A 24378-nucleotide genomic window follows, 5' to 3' on the forward strand; every position below is an offset into this window, starting at 1 on the left:
AAAAAGACTATTGATAGATGGACCAGGCAAAATTATGGCAGGCATGGTTCAATGTGCAGACACCCAGACCTTTCAGGAAAGATGCGTACGAGGAAACTCCAGATGCTGATTTACACAGAAGATAGACACAATATGCTGAAATAACTCCGTAGGATAGGCAGCACCTCTGGAGAAAAGGAATTGGTGACATTTCGGATCGTGACTGAGGAAGGGTTCGACCCGAAACGTCACCCATTACTTCTCTCCAGAAATGCTGCCTGTCCGGCTGAGTTACTCAAGCATTTGTGTTTATTTTCAGGAAGGAGTTGGACAAAAGTTTTTCTTCTTTGTAAGAATCTATTGGTTTATTATTTCAATATAAAACCGTACTGTGAAAAAAGTTTTGTTTTACGTACTCTCCAACCAACCATTCCATATATCGGGAGGTTCAAAAAATAAAATTAACAGAATGCAGAATTTAATATTACAGCTGCAAAGAAAGTGCAGGGGTGAAAAAAAATGCAAATGGTATAACAAAGTAGATTGGAAGATTGGGTATTCGGCCCTAGCTTATGAGAGGTTGACTCAAGAATCTGATAACAGCGGAAAAGATGTTCCTGAATCTTGGGGTACCTGCTTCCAAGGTTTTGTATCTTCTGCAAGAGTAGAGAAGAGGAAATGACCAGAGTGTGAGTGGTCCTTGAGTGCTAATTTCCTGTGGTAGTGTGAAGTGTAGATGGACTGTGGACCAACATTCTTTAAAATTTCATGAAGTTTGTCTGGAAGATAGTCTAGGAGCTTGAGCACGAGCTGTGTATTTCCATTTCAAGTAATTCCAAGATCTGCAGGAAAGGAGGATGGGTAACTCGCGTTGTCATTCTTAGTAGGCAGATAAAGAGCATCCAGCGTATTTAAAGCAGGTTGGATTCTAGCCTGCAGTGATGAGGTGGGTGATAATAGTTGCACAAGCTAACAAGTGATTATTCTGTAAGCTGCTTGAACATTCCAAAATATTCTTATGATCGAGGTGGTTTGAAAAGGAGCTTCTAATTTAGTTACAGACTTGTTGAACCCAGCATAGAGTTAGTCATCTGCATCTCAGTAATGTGACCTCTGCTGACCAAGACTGCTGGGAATCGTGGAGGTTGACAGAGCAAGTTAGAACTGGGCTGTGAAATACTTTGCAATGGATGAAGTGTCACGTACCTCAGTGGCCTAGGCACATTGGTAAGAACTTTGAAATTAGGGACTTTGTTAAACAAGTAGAAATGTCAAACCTAGAGAAGGAATATTCGGCTCACTCTGTTTATGCTGAACTTCACTGATACAATCTGGAATTAATCCCCAAACCCTGCACTTTTCCTCTGTCCCATTTCAATGTCTTATCCAATTTCTCCAAGATTCAATAGTTCCCAGCTTTAACCATTCCATGTTGCAAAATATTCCATTGCGTAAGAACTCAAAATGTAACTTTTCACTATCTCTATCAAATCTGACTTTTCCTGCCCCAGTGAAAATAGTCCCATGCCATTTAATATCACTCCTATGGTGGTTTATTCCTGCTTACATCTGCTGAATCTTCTTTCTAACTGATGCCCTTTCTGAAGGAGGCATCAAGAATTGCAGTTAGTACTCGTGTTTTACAGAGTTGTTAATGTTGTGTGCCATTATCGCAGCAAGTATGCAACTCTGCTGTCTGATTAAACACTGATAGTAAAATTGTGATCAGATTTGCCATGATGGCATAAGTATCTGACCTGCATATTGGCAAAAGGCTCACTATCTTATTTAGTAACTTCAAGTTATAATATAACAAGGATTTGATTTAGCCATTGCTTAATATCAGCCCTACTGAGAGTCTGGAGAAGGGGGTTTCACCCCTTCTATGAATGAGCAAACTTGCATTCTCTGTTCTCTGTTCCACATCCTCTGTAAAAAAACGAATGGAGGGAGTTGATGCTAGCCCCAATGACATGGATCATTTCCTATCATTAACCACCGCTGATCAGATCACACACACACACACACACACACACACACACACACACACACACACACACACACACACACACACACACACACACACACACACACACACACACACACACCCTTGATGCAAACTTGTCAGCACGCAGGCTTTTGATTGTCACAAATAAAAGAAAGTGTCTGGGAAACCAATCCGTGTCTCGCTTTTGAGAGCAAGGTAGAAAATTATGACACAAAATAAAATCTATGATTTAAAGAATTATTAAAGCACTTTTCTGACATTATCTGGATGTTTTTAGATCTTGACCAAAGCATTTATCCTGTAAAGAGATGGCTTTTCACTTCTATTGAAGTCACTTCCGAGACATAAGACATAGAAGCAGGAGTAGGCCTGTGGAAACAAATCTGTGTGTTCCTCTCAGTACGTTTCAGAATTTTGTAGGTCTTAGTCTGATACCCTTCCATCTTCTGTACTCCAATGAGTGTAGACCATTCAGCTTCATTGGCCAATTGATTATTTCCAGGAATCAATCTTGGCAATTTAAACTGCACTGATTCCAAGTTAAATGTGGAGTTTCTGTTATGGGGCAAAACACTAGGGAATACTCGCGTTGAATAATCAAAGCCCTCTGCAAGAGACTTTTACTCTTGTACTCCAATCTCCTTTCAATAAGGCCAACCTTTCCTCCTCGTTGATTACTGCGATTGTATGTTTTACTTACTACATTTGATGAACCAACATAGAAGACAGCTCTGAACATCAACATTCCTGGGTTCTCAATGTTTGGATCCTCGCTTCTTCATCGGCAGAGCTCAATCAGTATGAATTGGCAGCAATGCTGCTTTCTGGATAACCATTAACACAGGAGCATTGCAAGGATGTGTGTTCTACTCTCTCTAAACCCATGACCGTGTAGTTAGACATTGCTCCAACACCATTCTAAATCCACAATGATACCACCATTGTTGGACAAATAACGGGTAATGATAGTCAGAGTACAGGAGGGTGATTGATAATCTGAATGGTGCCAGAACAATAATCTTACACTCAATGTTGTCAAGGCCAAGGAACTGATTATTGACTTCAGGAAGGGAAAGCTGAGGATCCGTGAATCTGTTTTCATCGACACAACAGTAGTGGAGAAAGTCAATAGCTTCCAGTTTGTGGGTGTGCATTTCTCTGAGGATCTGTCCTGAGCAATGATATAATCATCACAAAGAACACTCATTAATCCCTCTACTTCCTTAGAAGAAAGAGGAGATTTGGTATGTCGCCAAATGTTCTATCAAAGTTCTACATATGTACAGTAAAGCACATACTGACTGGTTGCTTCACTGCCTAGTTAAGTAACTCGGAATGACCATGAGCATAGGAGGCTGCAGGGAATAGTGGACATTGTCGGGTCAATCACAGATACTTATTTCCTCACCACCATGGAGATCTACTGGAGGCACGGCCTCAAAAAGACAACTAATATCAAAGACCAACACTACCCTGGCCATGCTCTTGCATTGCTAATACGGTCATGAAGGAAGTACAGGAGCCTGAAAGCCATGACCTCCAGGTTCCAGAACAGCTTCTTTCCTGCAACCATCACGCTCTTGAACACAGTACAGCCCGAACCACTCCCTCAGCAACCATGAACTATGATGGACTTTGTTGTGGTTGCACAAGGAGTTTGGATTTGCACTACTGTTGTGTGTAGGCAGATTACCTAGTATTACTGATTATTAATTTATTGTATTATTGTTTGTGTATATATATATATATATATTTATGTATTACTGCATTGGTGGGTTTGTTAAGCTGCAGCTAGTAATAATTTAATTGTCCCATGATTGGCACAAATGACAATTAAACACTCTTGACTCTTGATGTGTGAAAACAGTTTTTCTATTCTTCCCACCAAACTATGCATAATTTAATATATTCCCCACATTATATCTAACATTTAATGTGCACTCAATTAACCTGTCCAAATCCCCTTCCAGATTTTTACATCCTCGTCTGAACTTAACTTCCTACTTGGCTTGGAGCCATTGGCAAATCTGTACAATTTTTCATTTGTGAACTGATTGTGATTAGTTCAAAGCCCGTACAGTCCCCTGTGTCACCGCTCTACTGGCAGTATGAATCATGAGAAGACTTGCTTATTCCTACTCTCTGAATCTTTCCACTAATCCGTCCTCGATTAGAAGTTTTAACATCTTTGGTGTTCACTGTGGGTTTCATTTTCAGGGGAGGTAGCAATGAGTGTAATGACCAAAGATACTAGAGGAGCTCTCCTCTAGTATCTTTGGTAATGACTTTCTGTGACAAGCCATCCTTCCTCTAGAAACAATGTAATTTTATAGCAGTTCTGGAGACTGGGTGGGCTGATAAACTGAGGTCAAACATCATACAGGGTTTCATCGATTGACGAGTAGACCTGCAGGGCTCACGATTGTATGTTCTTGCAGCGGATCTGTCCTTGTAATGTCCTCCAGTGCTTCACGGTGAATGAATTACTGTGCACTGCACCCACTGGTGTTTTAGGAAACCAAGACACCCACACCAAGATCTCAGTGAGATTAAAAGATTCATCTATTTTTGATGCTTTTGCCTCAGGGAAGAATCTTGGCCCGGGACACCTGGCAGATCTTTTGTGCTTCAGTGGTACCTCTGAAAGTGGTACCTCTGGGCCTGCCTGAACTGGCAACCAGAGTGGCAGCTGACAAACAGGAGACAGGGACTTTGCCAGAACAATGTGGTCTCAACTCTAGTGAAGGTTATCCGATCGAGCCCTGGGGAACCTATGTCTTTTGACTTGGGCAGATGTTTAGTAATCCATACCTCCAGATTCAGGGACAGTTTCTTACCAGCTGTTAGGCAACTGAACCATCCTATCACCAACGAGAGAGCTGTCCTGACCAAAGATCCTATAGCGGAGACCGCTATAAGATCTTTGGTCCTGACCTACCATTTACCTCACTGGAGACCCTCAGGCTAACTTTCATAGTTTTTTATTGGACTTTACCTTGTACTAAACATTATTCCATTTACCCTGTGTCAGTACACTGTGGACAGCTTGATTGTAATCATGCATAGTCTTTCCGCTGTCTGGATAGCATGCAACAAAAAAAGCTTTTCACTGTGTCTCGGTACATGTGACAATAAACTAAACTATAGTTTAGTGATACAGCATGAAAACAGGCCCTTCGGCCCATCGAGTCAATGCCAATCATCAATCACCCATTCACATTGTCTCTATGTTATCCCACTTTCTCATTCACTCCCTACATAGTAGTGGAAATTTACAGAGGCTAATTAACCTATAAACCTGCACGACTTTGGTATGTGAGAAGAAACTAGGAAACTTATGCGGTCACAAGGAAAACGTGCAAACTCCACACAGTACCCAAGGTCCGGGTCAAACCCGGGTGTCTGGCACTGTGAGGCAGAAGCTCTACCAGCTGCAGCACTGTACCGCCTGGTATTGTGAAAAGACTGTAAGGTTCCCAAAGATCCAGACATTGCCGGATGTAGGTATGTGCTTCAGAGCCTCTTGCTTGTAAAGTTATTTGCTCCCTGCTAGCCCAGTAAAAATTAATTTATATCTCACTCAGAAAAGCATGGGAAATAAAACATTCCGTGCCTTTATCCAAGCCAGGCTTTCCAGCCACTGTGCTATAATGTAAACAGCTGCTCGCAAAGCCTCCGCGTTACAGCTCCTGTGACCTGGGTTCAGTCCTGACCTTGGTAGCTGTCTGTGTGAGTTTGCACGTTCTCCCTGTGACCTCGTGGGTTTCCCCTGGAGGTTGCTGGTTTCCTCCCACATCCCAAAACATATGGACGGTTTCACTATTTTCATCTATTGTGTAGGTAAAGGATAGAATCTATGGGGAGCTGGTGGGGAAAATAAAATGGGATTTGGGTCATTGGTGTAAGTCAGTGCTCCCTGGGGCATGGACTCAGTGGGCCAAAGGGCTGGTTTCTGTGACTGTTTAAGTGGGAGTAGGTTTAAAGTTGCCATTAGGCTCTTAACTCCAGCAGCACAGTGGCACATCGGTAGAGTTGCTGCGGCGGCGGCCGGCAGGGGGTCAGCGGCAGCGGCGCCACACGCATCGGATCGGCGCGCCGCGGCAACGGCCGACGGAGCAGTCGGAGCTGGAGAGCAGCGCAGCGGCGACGGCATCGGAGCTGGGACAGCATCGTCCAGAACTCGGACTGGGGCACTTCCGGAGGCAGCGGCTACTCGACCCGACCGCGGGCCCAGTGGACGACAGCGGCGGCTGGGACAGCGGCAGCGGCCTCGACGCAGAGGGAGAATAAGAAGGGATGAGACAAAGACTTAAGACTTTTGCCTTCCACCACAGTGAGGAGGTGCCTGGTGAACTCACTGTGGTGGATGTTAATTTGTGTTTATTGTGTGTTTTGTCATTTTTACTATATGTAGGACTGCAAGGCAACAACATTTCGTTCAGACCACAAGGTCTGAATGACAATAAAGGCTACTTGTTACTTGTTGTTGTAAGGATTGTAAATTGTCGCTATTGTGTAGGATAGTGCTAATGCATGGGGTGATCACAGGTCGGCACGGACGTGGTGGGTTGAAGGGCATATTTCTATGCTGTATCTCTACACTAAACTGTTCAAGTAGAATGGTGTAAAATGCATACAGGTTTTGAAGAAATAAGGAAACCGGCATGTCAGTACTTGACCAAACCCCATACCCACAATACATATTGGATGTCTGATCCTTAAATCTGAACCCTCCCACCTTATTCCACTCCAGCTCATGGATTCAGCCCCCAAACAGTATTACCAGACCCTATTGTCCTTGACACCTTGGCCAGCTAATCCCAACTCTCACCATCTCACACTACAATTTCTGGATCCCTCTACAAATCATTTAAGATTGTAGAATTGGTTCTTAAAATTAAGTACTTGTCCAAATCTTTCAGGGTAGACATACTTTAAATACTGAATGCACACATTCATTGTCTTAAGTGGCTGGATACTGATTCCTACCTATTGATCCAGTCTACACGGATTCTCATTGTACTCCACTTGTGTGCCTGGTCTGATATAAATGACTGCAGACCGTGCTAGTGAAAGGACCAACCTGTCGGCCTGGCCTGATCTCAGGCACCAGCCATGTGTGTGTTGGGATTGGGCCAGGTATTTCTTCTTAATTGGTTTGAGTCTGTCTATCAAGCTTGACTGGGTAGTTTATTCAGGTTAAAATGATTGGCTTAGTATTGCTGCATGTGTTCTCTGTTCTTGATCAGTGGTGTTGGGGGGGTCTGTTTGAGATTATTATCTTTAGAATGCTGTACGGCTCAGATATAGCAAAAACACTAAGTCCGAGGGTACAGGTGGTATTTGGATCTGCTGAGGTAGATCTGGTGCAAGTAAAGTTTTAACTTTCTATCCAGTCAACCCTTGGATCAGACATCCAATTCATTATCAAGGACCAGTTTGTAGTCATACTCTGATCGGGCCGAGGTAATGGATTTGGTCTCTTTCCTTCACCCCATGACATTGGGTTTGTGGGCTAACTGGTCCGGTAAGGGCCTGTGATGATATGTGGTATATTTCACTCACGCTCTGCCTCGTTTAGTGAAGGTGAGCATTGCTGGACACTGGAGGTTGTAGACCACAGTAGTTTTCACTGTCATCCCTTGTCATTATGCATTGCAGTGGGCTAGCCAGGGTGTTGGTGTACGGAGGCTTCTCACAGTGAGCACTTGGGTGAAGCAGAGCAGCAGTACCAGTGTATATCCGATAGATATCTTGGTTGGCATGTCGTTGGGCAGAAGGGCCTGTTTCTGTGCTCTATATATCTGTAACTCCATCCTTGCTGCAGAAATCCGTCTGTGCTACACTTCACTCAACATTAGATTGCAAACCTACTTTGTTCTTGAGTTGTGCAGCCCAGTTTCCTTTCCTGTCCTCCCCCCTGCACTCCGCTGATGCCCATTAGTTTGCCACATTGCTCTATTTGGTGTCTGGCTGCGCTTTCTCCGAAGAATTTATTAGGGAGGCACTAGTCAGACAGACATTCCTTTGGAAAATGGATTTGGGACCTTTGTTTAAATATCAGTCGCATATTCTGCCAAAATGTTGATATATGTGGAAAGCTTTGATCGGGAATTCACTCTTTGTGGTCACAGGTCTGCACCGGGTGCAAACTTGCAGGACTTTTAAACAGCCTGCAGAGTTCAGTGGCATTGCAGAGTTCAGACTTCTCTCCGAGGGTTTGAACACTGCCAGATCTTGCACAAAAACTGCTTTTTTTTTTGTCTTGTTAAATGTATGTCTTGAGTCTAGTTTTTATTATTTTTCTTTAGCTGTGTATATGTGGGGTGTGGGGGTTCATAATTTATAGGAGCAGAATTAGGCCATCCAGCCAGCCTACTCCGCCATTCAATCACTACCGATCTATCTTTCCCTCTCAAACCCATTCCCCTGCCTTCTACCCATTAACCCTAACGTCCACACTAATCACGAATCTGTCAATCCCCGCCGTAAAAATATAATTGACGGCCTCCACAGCCGTCTTGCCACAAGGTTAATTTTTCTAATTAAGTGCAACTACCCTTTTTAATACATAATTGTTAATCTTCTGTCAATCCATCTTGCTTGCCTAGAAAGTCAACCGGTTATTGGGGAGGCTGGTTCCTTAGGCCGTGAAGAGTGTTCCAAGGTTTTAGATATGCCTGGGAAATGTTTCTTGTTTGGGGGCAGATGTTGTTGCTGTAACCCAATTGCAACAGCTTGAATGGAGTTGTAGTTAGATGTGGCAGACATCTTCAACACTGATCAGGTTGTGTTCAGGCCCACAGTCTTTGCTGATTCAATGCTCTCGGCTTTTTCCAGGTACTGCGCACAGTGAAATAATAGGCTGAAGGTTTGCTTCTGTGAAGGCAGGGACCTTCGGAAGAAGCCAAGTTGTAGCAGCATCATAGGCACATGGACTGGGACAACACACAAAAATAATTCTTATTTATACATAGATAGAGATACTTCAGGGTAGTCTTGCCACAGATGACCAGATCTTGTGAATAAATAAGGCAAATGGGAAGACATTTCTAAATCTTTTTGGGCTTCCTTAGGGATGTCATGCCCACTTCTGGGCATCACACTTCACTAAGAATGTTTGGAAGATATTGGCGATTTACTAGCTGGCGACATGGATGAGCAACTTCAGATGCGTGGAAGAATTGGAGAGGCCCCTCAAAACAATGTTAGGAACATGGTGCGGTCTAAAATCATGGAGTTTTGATGAAATTAGGATATTGAATCTTCTGCAAAAGTGTTAGGAATCGGAAGATATCGATTCAAATGAGAAGAGACATAATTGAATGTGAGAAAATTCTTAAAGAACTTGAAAGATAAGGTATAATGATGATGGTGTATTCTCAGCTGAAAGTCATCGGGCTAATCGATAGGACATTTAGGACTGAAATCAGGAGGAACCTATTTAATGAGAGGGTGAAAAACCTTCGGATTTCTCTGCCTCGGGTGGAGGCTCAGTTGTTCAAGAAAGCGATCATTAGGTTTTCGAACATGAAGGTAATTGAGTGGTATGGGGTGAGTGCTTGAAAAGGGCACTGAGGTAGATGTTCAGTCGAGGTGTTGATGAATGATGGAGAAGGTTCAAGCCTTAGGCCACTCTTGCTATTTCTGTTGTTTTTCTTGAGAACAATTGACAGAAGAACCACGGGTAAGATCTGAATGTTTCATGACTGGAAGGTATTGACCTAATTTGTTGCAGAAGCAGATAGAATAATAAATAGAACATTGGATAAACACTCAAAAAGGGAGGGCAAGTAAATGTGTGAGTCTGGGGCAAAGAAAAACCTGTCAAGCAGTATCTGTGGGGGGGGGGGGGGGGAAGGAATTGTCGACGTTTTGGTTCAAGACCCTTGCATTAGGACTGAGAACGGAGAGGGAGATAGCCAGTATAAAGAGGGGAGCGGTGAGAGCAGGAGCTGGTAGGTGATAGATGGACCAAGACGTGACAAGGGATAATGGGCAGAAGGAACCAGGAAGGCGATGGAAGGGTGGAGATGGGATGTAGGTGGGTGGTAGGTGGAAGTAGATAAAGGGAACGAAAAGCTGAGGGGATGGAGGGAAGGATGTAGTTGGAGATTGAGGCTGGAGGGTATTATGGGGCACAGGCTGTCAGTGAAGAGAAGGTGATACTGGGAACCCTTAAAGGAGGTGATGGGCAGATGGAACCACAAGGGGGAGGTGATTCAGTGGGTGAAGTATATGGGTGGTACATGGATACAGGCAAGAGGGGGAGGGCTGAAAAGCAGGTGGAAAGGAGGTGTAGACACAAGGGGTCTGCAGATGCTGGTTTACAAACAAAGGCACAAAGTCTGGAGTAACTCAGCGAGTCAGGCAGCATCTCTGGAGAACATGATATCCATTTCACCTAGCCATGTTCTCCATAGATGCTGCCTAACCGGCTGAGCTACTCTAGCACTTTGTGTCACTTTTTACTTGAAAAGGAGAGCTTTGTTCAGTTCCAGCAAATGAGCTGGGCAATGAGAGTAAATGAATAGTTATTTCATATGATAGGCACAGTCATGATGGATCAAATGTCATCCTGTGATGTGTTATTTTATTGCTCTGCTTTTGAGTCATTGTATATGAATTTTTATTATTGCCACAGAGGTTGTTCTACCTCAAGTAGGGTCCTTTCCTTTCCAAAATTCCCAGCATCCATTCTACAAAGATGTAAGAAATATGTTTCTTTAGTCTTTTAAATCCCTTGTGCTGCAACTGTTGTTTGTACTAAAAAAAATCTCAGGTGTCTTCAAAGGAAAATTCCACTGCAGGGGCTCTCTTGTCACAAGTATGCTACCTTGCTCTGCTTGGTATTTCGTCCCACTGGTTGCCTGTAAAACACCCGAGGCCAATGAGTTTGCAGAGAATGTTCTTGCCACGTAACAGTTAAGACAACGTTCAATAATTTGGTTTTGGCAGTTGGCGCAAATCCTGTTATTTCTTAAACTTTACTGAGAAAATGTTTGCTAATTTGTTGGTTGATTTCATGAATGAGCTTTGAGGGCACAGAATGTCTCCAAGAGCTTTGTAGCTGTGATAGCTTCATACATTGTAACCACAACTCTGGCATCAGAAACAGCAGCCTATTTGCAGACTAGGATCCCTAAAGTACCAGTAAGTTAAGGACCAAATAATCTTTCTTCATGTTTGTTGAGTGATTAAATATTGTCCATGATATCCAAGGAATTTCTTCTCAATAGACTGAGGGAATATTCACATCTACCTAAGAGTACATGCAAGGCCACGATTCAATGTCTTATCCAAGAGAGTGGTGGTACTGCCTGTTTGCTGCTTTAACATGTTAGGCTAGGTTGACCTGCTCAGATCTCCAGAGAAAGACTTGATTCAAAAACGTACTCAGTGAAGACATGGCGGCAAAAGTGATTGTTGTTCATTTTCGCTGTGTTCCAATCTAGAAAGCTGTACTGTCAAATCAAATTCATCGACGTGAGGTTGCAGGCTAATTGTATTTTCAGCTTGCTGTGCTCTCTTTACCTCTCCTTCTCTCTCTCTCTCTCTCAAACTCAATTGCTTTGGCCTGTGCCACTGAGAACTCATTATAAAACGATCTGTAAATGAAACCACCCAAAATGCAAAAACTGTGGGTGCTGGGAATATGAAATAAAAAGCAGAAACTTATTGGAAACACCCAGCTGATCAGGCAGCACCTGTGAAGAGAGAAACATTAATTGTTTCGGTTCCAAGACCTTTTGCCCGAACTGGGAAGAGGAGACAAGTTTTAGGGTTTTTATAAATGGAGGTAGACAATATGGGAAAACATTTAGATGATACTAGACCAAGTGCAGACCCTTGGGTCTGTTCCCCCAACGTGTGGTTGCGGGGAAGGGGGGGGGGCGGGCTGGGGGGGGAGGCATGCGGCGTCACACACACTAACTACCCCCCCGCACAAACGCTAACTACCCCCTTGATATTATATTAATATTATTACTGGCTCCTTTTACCCCATAACCGCCCTATCCACTGACACATGGCCCCCAACTCGCAGGTGCATCGAGAGAGGGAGGAGAGGGGGGGTAGAGAGTGAGGATGCATTGAGACACAGACATAGGGAGGGGGGGAGCAAGAGATGGGAGGAGAGAGAGGGGGCAAAGAGAGAGGGGGTGGGAAGGGAGGTGGAGGGAAGGGGGTGGTGGAGGGGAGGGTGTGGAGGGGGGAAGGGGGTTTAGGGGAGTGAGGATGGGGGGTTGGGGGAGAGGAAGGGGGGAGTGAGAGGGAGGGGGGGAAGAGAGAGCGGGGGGAGGGAGAGAGGGGGGGAGGAGAGAGAGAGAGGAGAGGGGCGAGTCGACAGCCCGAGCGAGGCACGGAGCGATCTGAGGACGGTGAAAAACAGCGGGGAGACCAGCCGATCGTGGCTTCCGCCAGCGTGACAGAGCTGGGCCGGGCCGGGGGGGTGGGGACAGATGATCGTCCCCTGTGACGGGTAGAGAGCAAAGATCCTATAGTGGTATCAACAGCCGTTGATTGCTGGAGGAACAGCACCTCATATTCCGCCTGGGTTGCTTGCGTCCGGATGGCATGAATGTTGAATTCTCCCAGTTTTGCTAGCCCTTGCTGTCTCCTCCCCTTCCTTAACCCTCGAGCTGTCTCCTCCCATCCCCCCACCCCCGGGCTCCTCCTCCTCCCTTTTTCCTTCCTTCTCCCCCCCACCCCCCCATCAGTCTGAAGAAGGGTTTCGGCCCGAAACGTCGCCTATTTCCTTCGCTCCATAGATGCTGCTGCACCCGCTGAGTTTCTCCAGCATTTTTGTGTACCAGCCGTTGATAACTGCCTGCTGACATCAGCCGTTTAAAGACGCGTTCGCCCAGCAGCGAGCGTTCACAGCAAAGAAGCACCGGCTTCTGACTCTCTGGAAACCCACAGCTGGGAGGGCCGGGGCTTCACGAGCTGCGCCGGCAGTGAGGAAAAGGTTCAGCACGAGAGGCGCCGCTGATCCGAGATCTGCAGAATCCTATAGCGGAACGGAGCTTTAGAATCTTTGTTCTGCAGAACTTTCTCAATCTTTCTGCGCCTTTAATCCACAGCGGCGGCGGGGGGGGGGGGGCCAGGAGCCACGTGGGCCTTGATTGGTGGGCATGTGGCCATTGTGACGTAGCAGCTAGCAAGCGGCGATTATATTTTAAAAAGTGAGTTTTGTGAACAATTTTATTCAAAATCTGGGGAAATAATTTAGAGAGGAGTGCATTTATGAAACCGTAAGTTAAATTCCTACAGAAATTGTAAAAATCGCTGCGTTTTTGCATCTGGTTTTCGAGGAGGTACGTTTCAAATGCAAAATGCTGCGCACACACACACACACACACACACACACACACACACACACACACACACACACACACACACACACACACACACTATAATAGATATGATATGATATGATACGTTGTCATCCCCAATTAGGCAAAAAAGGTCTTGACCCAAAACATCACTTATTCCTTTCCACCAGAGATGCTGCCTGACCCACTGTGTTACTCCAGCATTTTGTGTCTATCTTTAGTCAAAAGTCATGTTGCTTGCCTTAGAATTGGGTGGCCTGTTATCAAGATCCTACCTCGGCAACAGAATGCTGTGGCCCACCTCTTCCACTACCTGTACTGTGGACTTGTTTCTAATTGTGCACGTTTTCACTTGGACAGACATTTTCTTTCCACTATCTTGTACAATTTATGTGTAATTTATAAATAATTTATGTTTTGTGTGTTGTCTGCATCTATGTGCCTTTGATGCTGCTGCAAACGGGTTTTTCTTTGTACCTGTACCTCGGTGTACTTGTACATGCGACAATAAAATCAATTTAAAGAGGATATTGATGCTTCATCTGGGCAACGCCGCAGGTGGGAAACTGCTGTTATGAGGCAACATGAGATGCTGGAAGTATTTCTGCATTAGCAGAACATTTTAAATTACTAAGAGAGTTAATGGTTTAAAAGACAAAAGACATAATTTTACAGATTAGGGAGTCCATGGCAAGGAGCCATTAATTTAAAATTGCTCTGCACTCTGTCAGCTGATGTCTGCAAACCCTTATTGTTACAGTCTTTGTGCCAAACATCGAGGGAGCATCATGTTTCAGTACAAATACAATCTGAGTTGAAAGGTTATTTGGAATCTCCTGGGTTCCTTCAATTTTGAAAGGTAAATAGGAAGACCTGTGTTCATAAAGATCCTGAAACAGCCTCAGGGCTTCCTACGCATTTACAGCCAATTAATCTGTTTGTGCAGACACAGTTATAATCAAATTAACTTCAGCCCCATTCTTTGTCACGCTGATGCTGGCAGTCTTTTGCAGAAAAAAGGATGGCATTAACCTGTCCCATCCCAACTCAAGGCTGAATAATCCGTGTACAATCCCTACCAGTCAGGCACAGGGACAAGATGGAGTCACAGATGGAGCAGCAGGACACCAGACGCCTGTGGCAGGGGCTACGGTCTGTAACCAACTACCGGAGCAGCCCCCCCTCAACCGGAAGTGCCGACACCTCCCTAGCTGATGACCTGAACTCTTTCTACGCTCGTTTCGAGACGGGCAACATCACCCCAGGCTTGCTGGCTAACGACAACACCACCAGCGTGCTGGCTAACGAAGCTGGAGGGAGGTCCATCGCTGGGAATGTGCACACATTCTCGTTGTCCGAGCACGACGTGAGGAGGGCTCTGACACGTGTGAACACCAGGAAAGCTGTAGACCCAGATGGTATATCTGGGCGAGTATTTAAGTCCTGTGCTACTCAGCTAGCTCCAGTGCTCACTACAATATTCAACCTCTCCCTGGCTAAGTCCGTGGTCCCTGCCTGCTTCAAAAGATCCATCATTGTACCTGTACCAAAAAATGCCTCCCCAGCCTGTCTGAATGACTACCGTCCGGTGGCCCTCACCTCGGTGGTCATGAAATGCTTTGAGAGGCTGGTGAAGAACCACAACTGCGCCTTCCTTCATCGCAACATGGACCCACAACAATTCGCATACCGTCCGAACAGATCCACGGACGATGCGGTCTCCCAGGTTCTGCACACCGCTCTCTCTCATCTTGACAGCCAGAAGGGGGGCTACGTGAGGATGCTGTTCATAGACTTCAGTTCAGCCTTCAACACGATAGTTCCCACCAGACTTGCTGAGAAGCTGCTGGAACTGGGGCTTAACACTCCCCTGTGTGCCTGGGTCCTGGACTTTCTCACCGCCAGGCCCCAGGTAGTCAAGATGGGAGGAAATACATCGAAGTCCCTCACCCTGAGCACAGGATCCCCCCAGGGTTGCATCCTCAGCCCCCTACTGTACTCCCTGTACACACATGATTGTGTGGCTTGGTTCAGCTCCAACTTGATAATCAAGTTTGCTGATGACACTGTGGTGGTGGGCCTGATCTCCAATAACGATGAGAAGGCCTACCGGGAGGAGGTGGCTGATCTGGCACTCTGGTGTCAGGACAACAGCCTCTTCTTGAATAACAAAAAAACTAAGGAGCTGATCGTGGACTTTAGGAGGGCACATCATCTGAGGACGTTGAAGATAAATGGGGATACTGTGGAGAGGGTGAGCTGCTTTAAATACCTGGGAGTCCACATCTCAGAGGATCTGACATGAACATCACACGCCGCAGCACTGGTGAGTAAGGCAAGGCAGCGCCTTTACCACCTCAGGCAATTGAGGAAATTCAGAGTCTCTCTGAGGATCCTCCAGTGCTTCTACTCAGTGGCTGTGGAAAGCATTTGTCTGGAAACATCACATTTTCTGCAGAGAGTAGTGCGTTCGGCCGAACGCACTATGGGAACTACACTTGCCCCCCTGCAGGAACTATACATCAGGAGGTGCAAATCCAGAGCCAACAAGATCATGGGGGACCCCTTCCACCCCGGCAGCAGACTGTTCCAGCTGCTACGGTCAGGCAAACGCCTCTGTTGCCATGCTGTGAAAACAGAGAGGATGAGAAGGAGTTTCTTCCCAGAGGCCATTAGGACTTTAAACTCCTAACTCACCAGGGACTAACTTACTGTACCAATTTGCTGTTGTGTGGTGTCTTTTTAAATTGCTGTTTCTTTTTTTTTTCTCCCACAAATATGTAATTCCATTATGTTTTGGGGTCTTTTTGCACAATCCGCAAGCATTGCCACTTTTCATTTCACTACACATATGTGACGAATAAACTTGACTTGACTTGACTTTCACTTTTTTCTACGTGCAGATCCCAGAATTTTCTACCGGTAACCTGCAAATTTAGATTTTTTGTTCAAAATGTTGTTTAAATTAAATTAAATTTAAATTTCTTTATTTATATAGCACATTTTTAGTCAACTTGCATTGACCCCAAAGTGCTTCACATAATTACATCCACATCCACACACACAGGCAAAGGTGGGTGAAGTGTCTTGCCCAAGGACACACACAGGCAAAGGTGGGTGAAGTGTCTTGCCCAAGGACACAACGACAGTATGCACTCCAAGCGGGATTCGAACCAGCTACCTTCCGGTTGCCAGCTGAACACTTAGCCCGTTGTGCCATCTGTCGTCCCAGAACTGTACCAATTTGCTGTTTAAAGACACACAAACTGACCTGATATTGGGGGGGAAACTCAAAAGCCAAGGGCCTGGCATAAATCCAAGGCAGTAACAGGACCAGGACAGCTCAGAGAAGAAATAGACTGACGCTGATTCTTGCAGCTTGCCATTTCAAGACATTTTCTGGGTGTTGATTGCCAATTTTGTACAAAGCGAGCGAAAGGAAATAATTCACATTCTCGTGCTTCCTTTAATGAGTTCAGGGTGTCTGTGGAGTATCACAGCCAACACTTATCCCCATCACTGCTGTAACATGTTGGAGCCAGGCAATCTGACGCCTAGCAAAGTCCCACAAGATAGTGAGTGAAGTGAGCGATTAATGGCAGAGAATGCTGAAAGTACTCAGCTGGTCTGGCAGCTTCTGCGGAAAGAGAAACAGTTCAATTTTAATTCAGCCCATAAATGTTATCTGACCTGCAGAGCATTTCTAACATTCTTTTATTTTCTTTTTGTGCTTCTAGCATCAGTAGTTTTTTTTGCTTTGTAAGATGAACTAGACCAAGTGCTGCTCCCCCAACGGTGTGGTCCCCCAACGCAATATTCCCCCACTCACCCGTTTCCCCAACACAACTGAAGCCGTCCCCGAACGCAAGATTCCAGCACTGCAAGCCGGCAGCCCTGCCAGCAGCGTGTTTTTTTTCTACTTTTTTTGTTTTTTTAGTGTGTCTCAATGTGTGTTTTTTATGTTTCTCTGTGTGTCTTGTGTGGGGGGGTGAGGGAGAAACCGTTTCGGTCGCCTCCTCCACGGCCCAACATCGAGGATCGGTGCGGCCTTTCCCGGAGACGCGCCCGGGGCTTCAGTAGCGGGCACAGCGAGGACTCTTTCGCTTCGTGGAGCGGGCGAGCCCTCGCCGGGGGTCGCCGGAAGGGAGAGCTCCGTTCGCTAGCCTGAAGCCATGGGCCAGAGCCTGGGATCCCTTGTTGGGGACCCCGGAGAAGAAGACCTCCGACCGCTGGCCCGCGGCCTACTTCTACCGCGGGTGCGGCGGTGACTTGCCAGGGAGCCCTGGAGAGGATCTCCGACCACCGGCCCTGCCGTCTGTGGTGCGTCTGGCTGCGGGAACTTTAGATCTTCGACCGCCGGCCTGCGGCCTACACAAACTTGAAGCCTCTGTCTCCGGTGGGGAGACACCGATTCAGGACTTACCTGGACTTACCTTGTCTGGACACCCGCAGCGGCGACTGCGGAGGGTTGTGGTCCCGACCAAGGGGGAAAATGGAGGAGGTCGCACCAAATTTTGTGCCTTCCACCACAGTGATGAATGCTGTGGTGGATGTTTGTGGGTTCTTTTTTTATTATACCTCTGCTGGCAAATTCATTTCACTGCACTTTATGTGCAAGAGACGAATAAAACATGACTTGACCTGACTTGACTGCCCTGCCTCCCTCAGCAGTGGACTTTAAAAAAAAAATCCAATTGCACCTCCCCTGCCTGCTGCAGCAGTTCCAATTGCAATACCAATTGGCCCTCCCCATACTGTTGAAATATCCCATTGAGGTGAACTTCAGAGTGTTCCTGTCTTGCAACTTTGTAGCGATGTGTGTTGGAAGCTGGGAGGAAGGATTTTAACTAAAAATGTTGTTAAAGTTGGCATTTTTAAAGCTTGAATCACAAATAACTTTGGAAATATAGGTGGAAATACACATCGTGGTCACAAACAAGGCAAAGACTTTTAGTTATGTATAGTAGATGGATAGATGGATGGATTTTTAAAATATGTAAACTATCATTAGCCAAAGGAGTTCAATTACCCCGTAATAGCAACATTATTTTACCCTATCACAGAAATCCCCCTTGACACACTCATGAGCTTTTTTTTTAAACCAAAAATAAATTTTACAAAAATGATATGTACAATACAAACAAACCCACCACCATGATACAAGGTAAAACAAATATTCTTAAATTCTGAATATTAAATAATAATAATAATAATAAATTTTATTTAATGGGCGCCTTTCAGACATCTCAAGGACACTTTACACCATCCTTATTGAGGATTCATTCCACCCCTGCTGTGCCCAACGGTCCCGGAAATCCCCAGGATGCCCCTGGGCAGCGTGTAGTCCATCTCTAAATCCACCTGGGTGTGGATATAATTCTGGAAAAGGGGCAGGCAGCTGGCTCGGGCAGAGCCCTCTTCCACCTGGCGCTGTGACTCGCGGATAGTCAGCTTGGCAAGGCCGGGGAGCAACCCAACCAGGACATCTTTAGCCCTACGCACAGGGTGTCCAAAGATGAGGCTGGTGGGTGTGAAGTGCAGCCAGAAGGCAAGGACCTCCTCCATCTTCTCCACCCCCTCCCCCGAGCTTCCTGACCCCTGTGGCCTAGACCAACGATTTCACTCCTCAAATCTGATGAAGTGTCTTTGACCGAAATGTTAACTGTTTCTCTGTCAACGGATGTCGTGTCTTAAGATTTTCCCAGCATCTTTGTTTTTTCCTTTCAGATTTCTTGTGTCTGCAGTTTTTTGATTAAGTTTTTGATAAGTTCAAGGTTCATAAAAATAACAATCTTTGTAATGATGAACCACTGCAGCACTGGTGTAATGCGGGTTGATATTTAAAGCAATTACTCTACAATTTTCCGCATTCTCCTTTGCTCATTTACTCACCTTTTGAATTACACCACTGGGCCTTTTATACGCACTTGAGGAAGCAGCTGTGGTTGCAGCGTAATGTCTTGTGAAAGACGGGACTTTGATTTTCAGCCTGGCGTTTTTACTGGTGTTCCTGCTGAAATCGTCTGACAGAGGGGTGAAGTGGCTGATGCCTGTCGTATTAGTCTGGTACCTGATGGATGTCCAGTCATGCAACAATAATGCATCTGCTAGCTCGCCCTTTCGTGGCCCACCCTTCAGCTCTCTGCCCTTGGCTGCAAGATCAACTGTTCATGGGTTTTGTGCATAGATTAGTGGCATGATAAAGCTAATTCAACAGTTCTAATCAAAATAAACAAAGCTAGTCAAATTATACAGCAATGACCTCCAGTCTGTCACGTAAGCAAACGTCTCTCGTCTTTCTTTCTCATCTTTGCAGTTGTTTCTATTGAATTATACTGAATTACACAGTTATCATTTGTCACATACACACTGACTGCTTCCATAAAATCATCAGCCAGAGCTTATTGATGGCACTCTGGCCTATGAGACAGCTAAGTCATGTGTTTATCTCACTCCAGAAACACAGTCTAGGCCGACACGTCAGTGCACTGTGATCAGAGGAGCCTTCGTTTCAGTTGAGATATAAATCTGAGGTCTTGTGTAACCCTTAGATGGATTTGAAGAAATACATTTCACTTTTCACAGAATCATTATCCAACATTGCTAAAGCAAATTATTTTAGATGGTACATGAATATGCGGGAAATGGATATGGATCACGTGTAGGCAGAGAAGATTAGTTTAACTTGGCATCATGCTCGGTACATGCTCACCCCATTCACCATCAACAACACCACAGTCACATCTGTAAGTAAGTAAGTTTATTGGCCAAGTATTCACATACAAGGAATTTGCCTTGGTGCTCCACCCGCAAGTAACAACATGACATACAGTGACAGTTACGAATGACTCAGAAAACACTAAACATTAATAATAATAAAACATTAATGATAAAACACCATTGACCAAGCATGTGAACCAACAAAATACCAGATCAAAAGGAGGCTACAGATTTTTGGCTGTGGAGTAGAGCAACTACTCGTGGATAAAAACTGTTTTTATGTCTGGCTGTGGTAGCTTTGACAGTCTGGAGTCGCCTTCCAGAGGGAAGTGATCCAAAGAGTGTGTGGCCAGGGTGAGAGGGGTCAGAGATGATCTTGCCCACTCGCTTCCTGACCCTTGAGGTGTACAGTTCATCAATGGAGGGAAGGTTGCAGCCAATAATCTTCTCTGCTGATCGTGCCATATTGTTCTACGTTTAAATCGACGACTCATTGGGTGTGGGAGCCTTCAAATTGGCTGCTACATTTTCTCAGATACAATTACTGAGAGAGATACAGGAAGCGAGGGATGATTGTAGTCCAGTGGACCGTGAGCTTTGTGCCAGTGATGAGGCTTCAATCTTAGAACATACATTTCCTCAGACTGAAAGCACAGTGAATTTAATTATTGATAATTGGCTTCCTTAAGAGGTAGTTCACAAGTTCCAGGATAAAGTCCACATTTTCCTAGCTCTCCCTGTGCACATATGCAGTTGGAGGGGAAGGTGGCAAAGGACTTTTGTTCAGCAGTGTAAGGCCTCGCTCATGCTTCAGTGAATAAGGAAATAATGTCTTGGTGCTCATGGTGCATAAGTAAGTGTTATTCCCACATTGTATAGCTGATGTTGGAAAAGCAGGCGGGTGTAGGTTGAGCAGTTCCCCACAATCCACAGAACAGCCCCTTGCCAGCGGGTAACGTTTTAAAGGCGAGGTGTGGTGCAACAACACGGTAAGAAAATGGAGAAAAGCATTGGGACAATATCGCAGCTTTGCTTGACACTAGTTTGGATTGAGAATGTTGTAGATCAAAATCATGGTTTGTAAAGTGGAGATGATTTTTTTGTGGGGACCAAGTTTGAGAAGGATGTTTTGGCCCATCCAAAATTAGTGACAGGTTCTATACAAATGCAAGGCTACTAGGAGGCACCACAAAACATTTGGGAAGATAGTCCCATCACCATCTCTGCAAAGGTCTCTAAATCCACTGGAAGGCTCAAGGGACAGACACTGGGATCCTGGCCCAGTCCTATATCCCCAGCATAGGAGTCATTGTTACATTCAGCTGGCTTCAATGAGCTGTTTACACACTCCAAATCAGAGTCCTAAACCAGATTTCTCCAAAGTCCAGCAAGGTAAGAGGTTACCAGTTGGATGGAAGAACAATTCAAGGATGATATCAGAGGCTTTGTGAAGAAAATGCAACATCTCCACTGATTGCAGGAGTTTCCGGGCATGACTTATTTTAATAGAACAGCACTGTGAACTTTATCTCTGTTCCTCAGGAGCGTAGTGTAAATGGAGAACAAAGAACACCACAACCCAAACTAGACACCCACATGCTTCATCAAGCACCTTCTGCCCCACCAGTGGCAACTATTGAATCTCACATTGGCCTCATCGAGGCTCTGCCTTCCTTCTTGGGAGAATGTGAAAGATGCCAGGCACTGTCGAGGTGTTACTTCAATCAGCATGTAAACGTGCCTGATGCTATCACTCTGCTGCAAGGATTGTCTGCTACATTTCCTACACTACAGTACTATTTTCCAGAGCATAATTGTTTCTAAAATGTTTTGGCCCATCCAAAATTAGTGACAGGTTCTATACAAATGCAAGGCTACTTTTACTTTAAAACCTGCAACAACTAATGAAACATTCTACTCTGAACTTGTCATATCCTCAAACAGAAACTGGGAGTAATGCACCAGGAGAATTATTTATCTTATTCAGGAAAGAAAAGTTCTGTTTAGAAACTGGCGGGGAAATCTGCAACCCTCTTCCAACACATTTTAACAAGGGCTAGGATGGAAGAGTGAATGAGGAAAGGGTAACAGGATGAAATGACGAGATTGTACAGCTGGAAGGCTCCAGATTCCTACCACAATCTGCTGAGGAGACATTTCTATTTGCCCTAAATTTAGTAATACAGGTGTTTCAACAGGCAGTCCTGTGGGCTCACTACTAAAGCCGGTGTTTTCCATTTATACATTATTCATATTCTTAAAAATCAATTGTGTCATCAATAACTTATGTGATGAACCTTCCCTTCATTTGCAGATGTCCTGTGTTGAAGGCCTAAAAATCAAAACCAGTACTGAACTATTTGGCATTGACAGTAGAATGTTTAAATTAATAGTCAGGTCACATAGAGGGTAGTGCTTATAGGGGGATGAGGTCCAAGAAAGAACCCCACTAAATTTCACCTCATTTTCAATTAAGCCTTTGCCACATCTTTTGAAAGTAGTCACTTCATTCTAAAATTAGATTTTTCTGGGCATCTTCAAAACTCTCTATTGGACATTAGCTGGAAGCATCGTGGACCAATTACCAGCAAATATTTGAAGACATACCTGCCCCCCCCCCCCTCCGCTCCCCCTGCCCCCCCCCCCCTCCCCCTGCCCATCCCATCCTCCCCATTTTCAATGTACAAAGATTTTGTTGGTTATGTACATGTTTTTCAGTTGCCTTTACACTGCCTGCTGGTAGCTTCTTACTTTCTTGAATAAGTGGTTTGACATGAGCAAACCTCCAGGGCTTCTCCTCTCTACCATCTGAGGAATGAAAGATTGTGGCCAGTGCCTCCGCTATTTCAACTTTGCAGTATTGCTCTCTGAAACCCATAAACTGCAGATGGTGAAAATCTAAAATACATCCATAAAATGCTGGAAATGCACAGCAGGCGAGAGAAACTCAGTCAACATTGATGTCGTTGCTTTCTCACAGACTGGTTTACTGTTGTCATGTGCAGTGCTTAGTTTGGAGACAAGGAGGCGCCGGTTAAAAGGATTGTTCCTTGCTGTTGGTGCAATGGCGGATTGCGTCCTGTAGGTTACTTAAGCTGTTTGTGTAGCTGGCTGCCTAATTTAATTCATAACATTTTTTACTTTGATATCTTTGTAGTATTAAAAATTCAAAACAATTGAAAATCTTGTTTTCAACTTTCTATAGGTGGCAATATTCCATGTTGTAACAAATTAACTAAGATACAGTGAAAAGCTTTGTTTTGCATAGTGTCCAGGCAAATCATAACACGTGAGTAAAATCAAGCCATACGCAAGTACAATAGGTAGTGCAAAGAGAAAAGAAACAGCGGCAGTATATGCATAGACTTGGAAAGGAGTGTTAACAGAATAGAATGATTGTAATGGATGATAGTAGATCCTCTTCTGGGAGCAACACGCATAGTCGTCACACTCCGGTGCCATCTTTGTCCTTTCTCCCATCTATCTTGATCAGCGGCGTTAGGGTTTCATTTAATATTACCTGCTAGTCATGCCTTGGCACTACTTTGGCTCTTGCATTGTTCATATTAATTGTTATCTGTGATTCCTGTCATCTTCTGGTTGTGATGAAACCTGCACATCCTGTTTGTTGTATTTAAATTTTTATTCCCTTTGTTATTCCAGGCACATAGCCTGGCTTGCAGTACCTTTGTTTTTTCTTCAAAAGAACATGTTCAGCTTCTATTTTAGTCTGACTACCCTCTATTATGCTGGTACTATTTTACGCTGCAATCCTGCTGACGCTCTACTTAAATCACAGAAATTAGCTGCTTTGCTGGGAAGCATTTTTGATGTTTCTGGTGCATTTCCAGAATTTCTATGACTAACTGACCTCTTCCCATTACATTCTCTGTGCCCTACCTCATTTCCTAGAACCAGATCTAATTCTCTTTCCTCCACCCTTCTCAGTCTGGTGACGTCTTATTGAAGCAATTCTCTCCCACACACATCAGAAATTTCCCCTCTCTGCCCCTCTTGAGCAATATTTTTTTCACCTACTGTGTCAGAGTAATCTTCTCCTTATCGAGTCCACACACAAGATTAGAAGTTGTTCAGCCAGAGCTGAACACACTTCTCGGCATTTGCACAATGGTGTCTGTCTTGCGCTTCTTGTGCTTCTTGTGCGTGGTGGTGGAAAGATTGGTTGAAACAGGGCCGCGACGTGAACGCTCTTTCCTTGGCCCCCTGGATGTTGTCAGAGTAATGAAAGTCCCTGAATATGACCATTCTATTTTTGTTGCATATGATTCAAAATTTCCAACATGTTTGCTAATTTCTCTCATCATTATTTGACACTGC

The 24378-nt window shown here is 44.8% G+C and overlaps 1 protein-coding gene across 3 annotated transcripts in view; it reads left to right on the top strand.

Moving 5' to 3' along the window:
• mfhas1 (malignant fibrous histiocytoma amplified sequence 1) overlaps nucleotides 1-24378 on the top strand; it is a 76898-nt gene that overhangs the window by 3253 nt on the left and 49267 nt on the right. The window contains exons 2-3 of one of the 3 annotated variants that reach the window (XM_033017903.1): nucleotides 1848-1850; nucleotides 9652-9774. The exons of the other annotated variants lie outside the window; for them this stretch is intronic. Coding sequence (XP_032873794.1) covers nucleotides 1848-1850; nucleotides 9652-9710 — 62 coding nt within the window. The 3' untranslated portion in view covers nucleotides 9711-9774. Of the gene's footprint in view, nucleotides 1-1847; nucleotides 1851-9651; nucleotides 9775-24378 lie in introns of those variants that run through there. 3 annotated transcript variants of the gene reach the window in all.

This window comes from Amblyraja radiata, chromosome 3 (genome assembly GCF_010909765.2).
Source record: "Amblyraja radiata isolate CabotCenter1 chromosome 3, sAmbRad1.1.pri, whole genome shotgun sequence".
NCBI classification, from domain to species: domain Eukaryota; kingdom Metazoa; phylum Chordata; class Chondrichthyes; order Rajiformes; family Rajidae; genus Amblyraja; species Amblyraja radiata.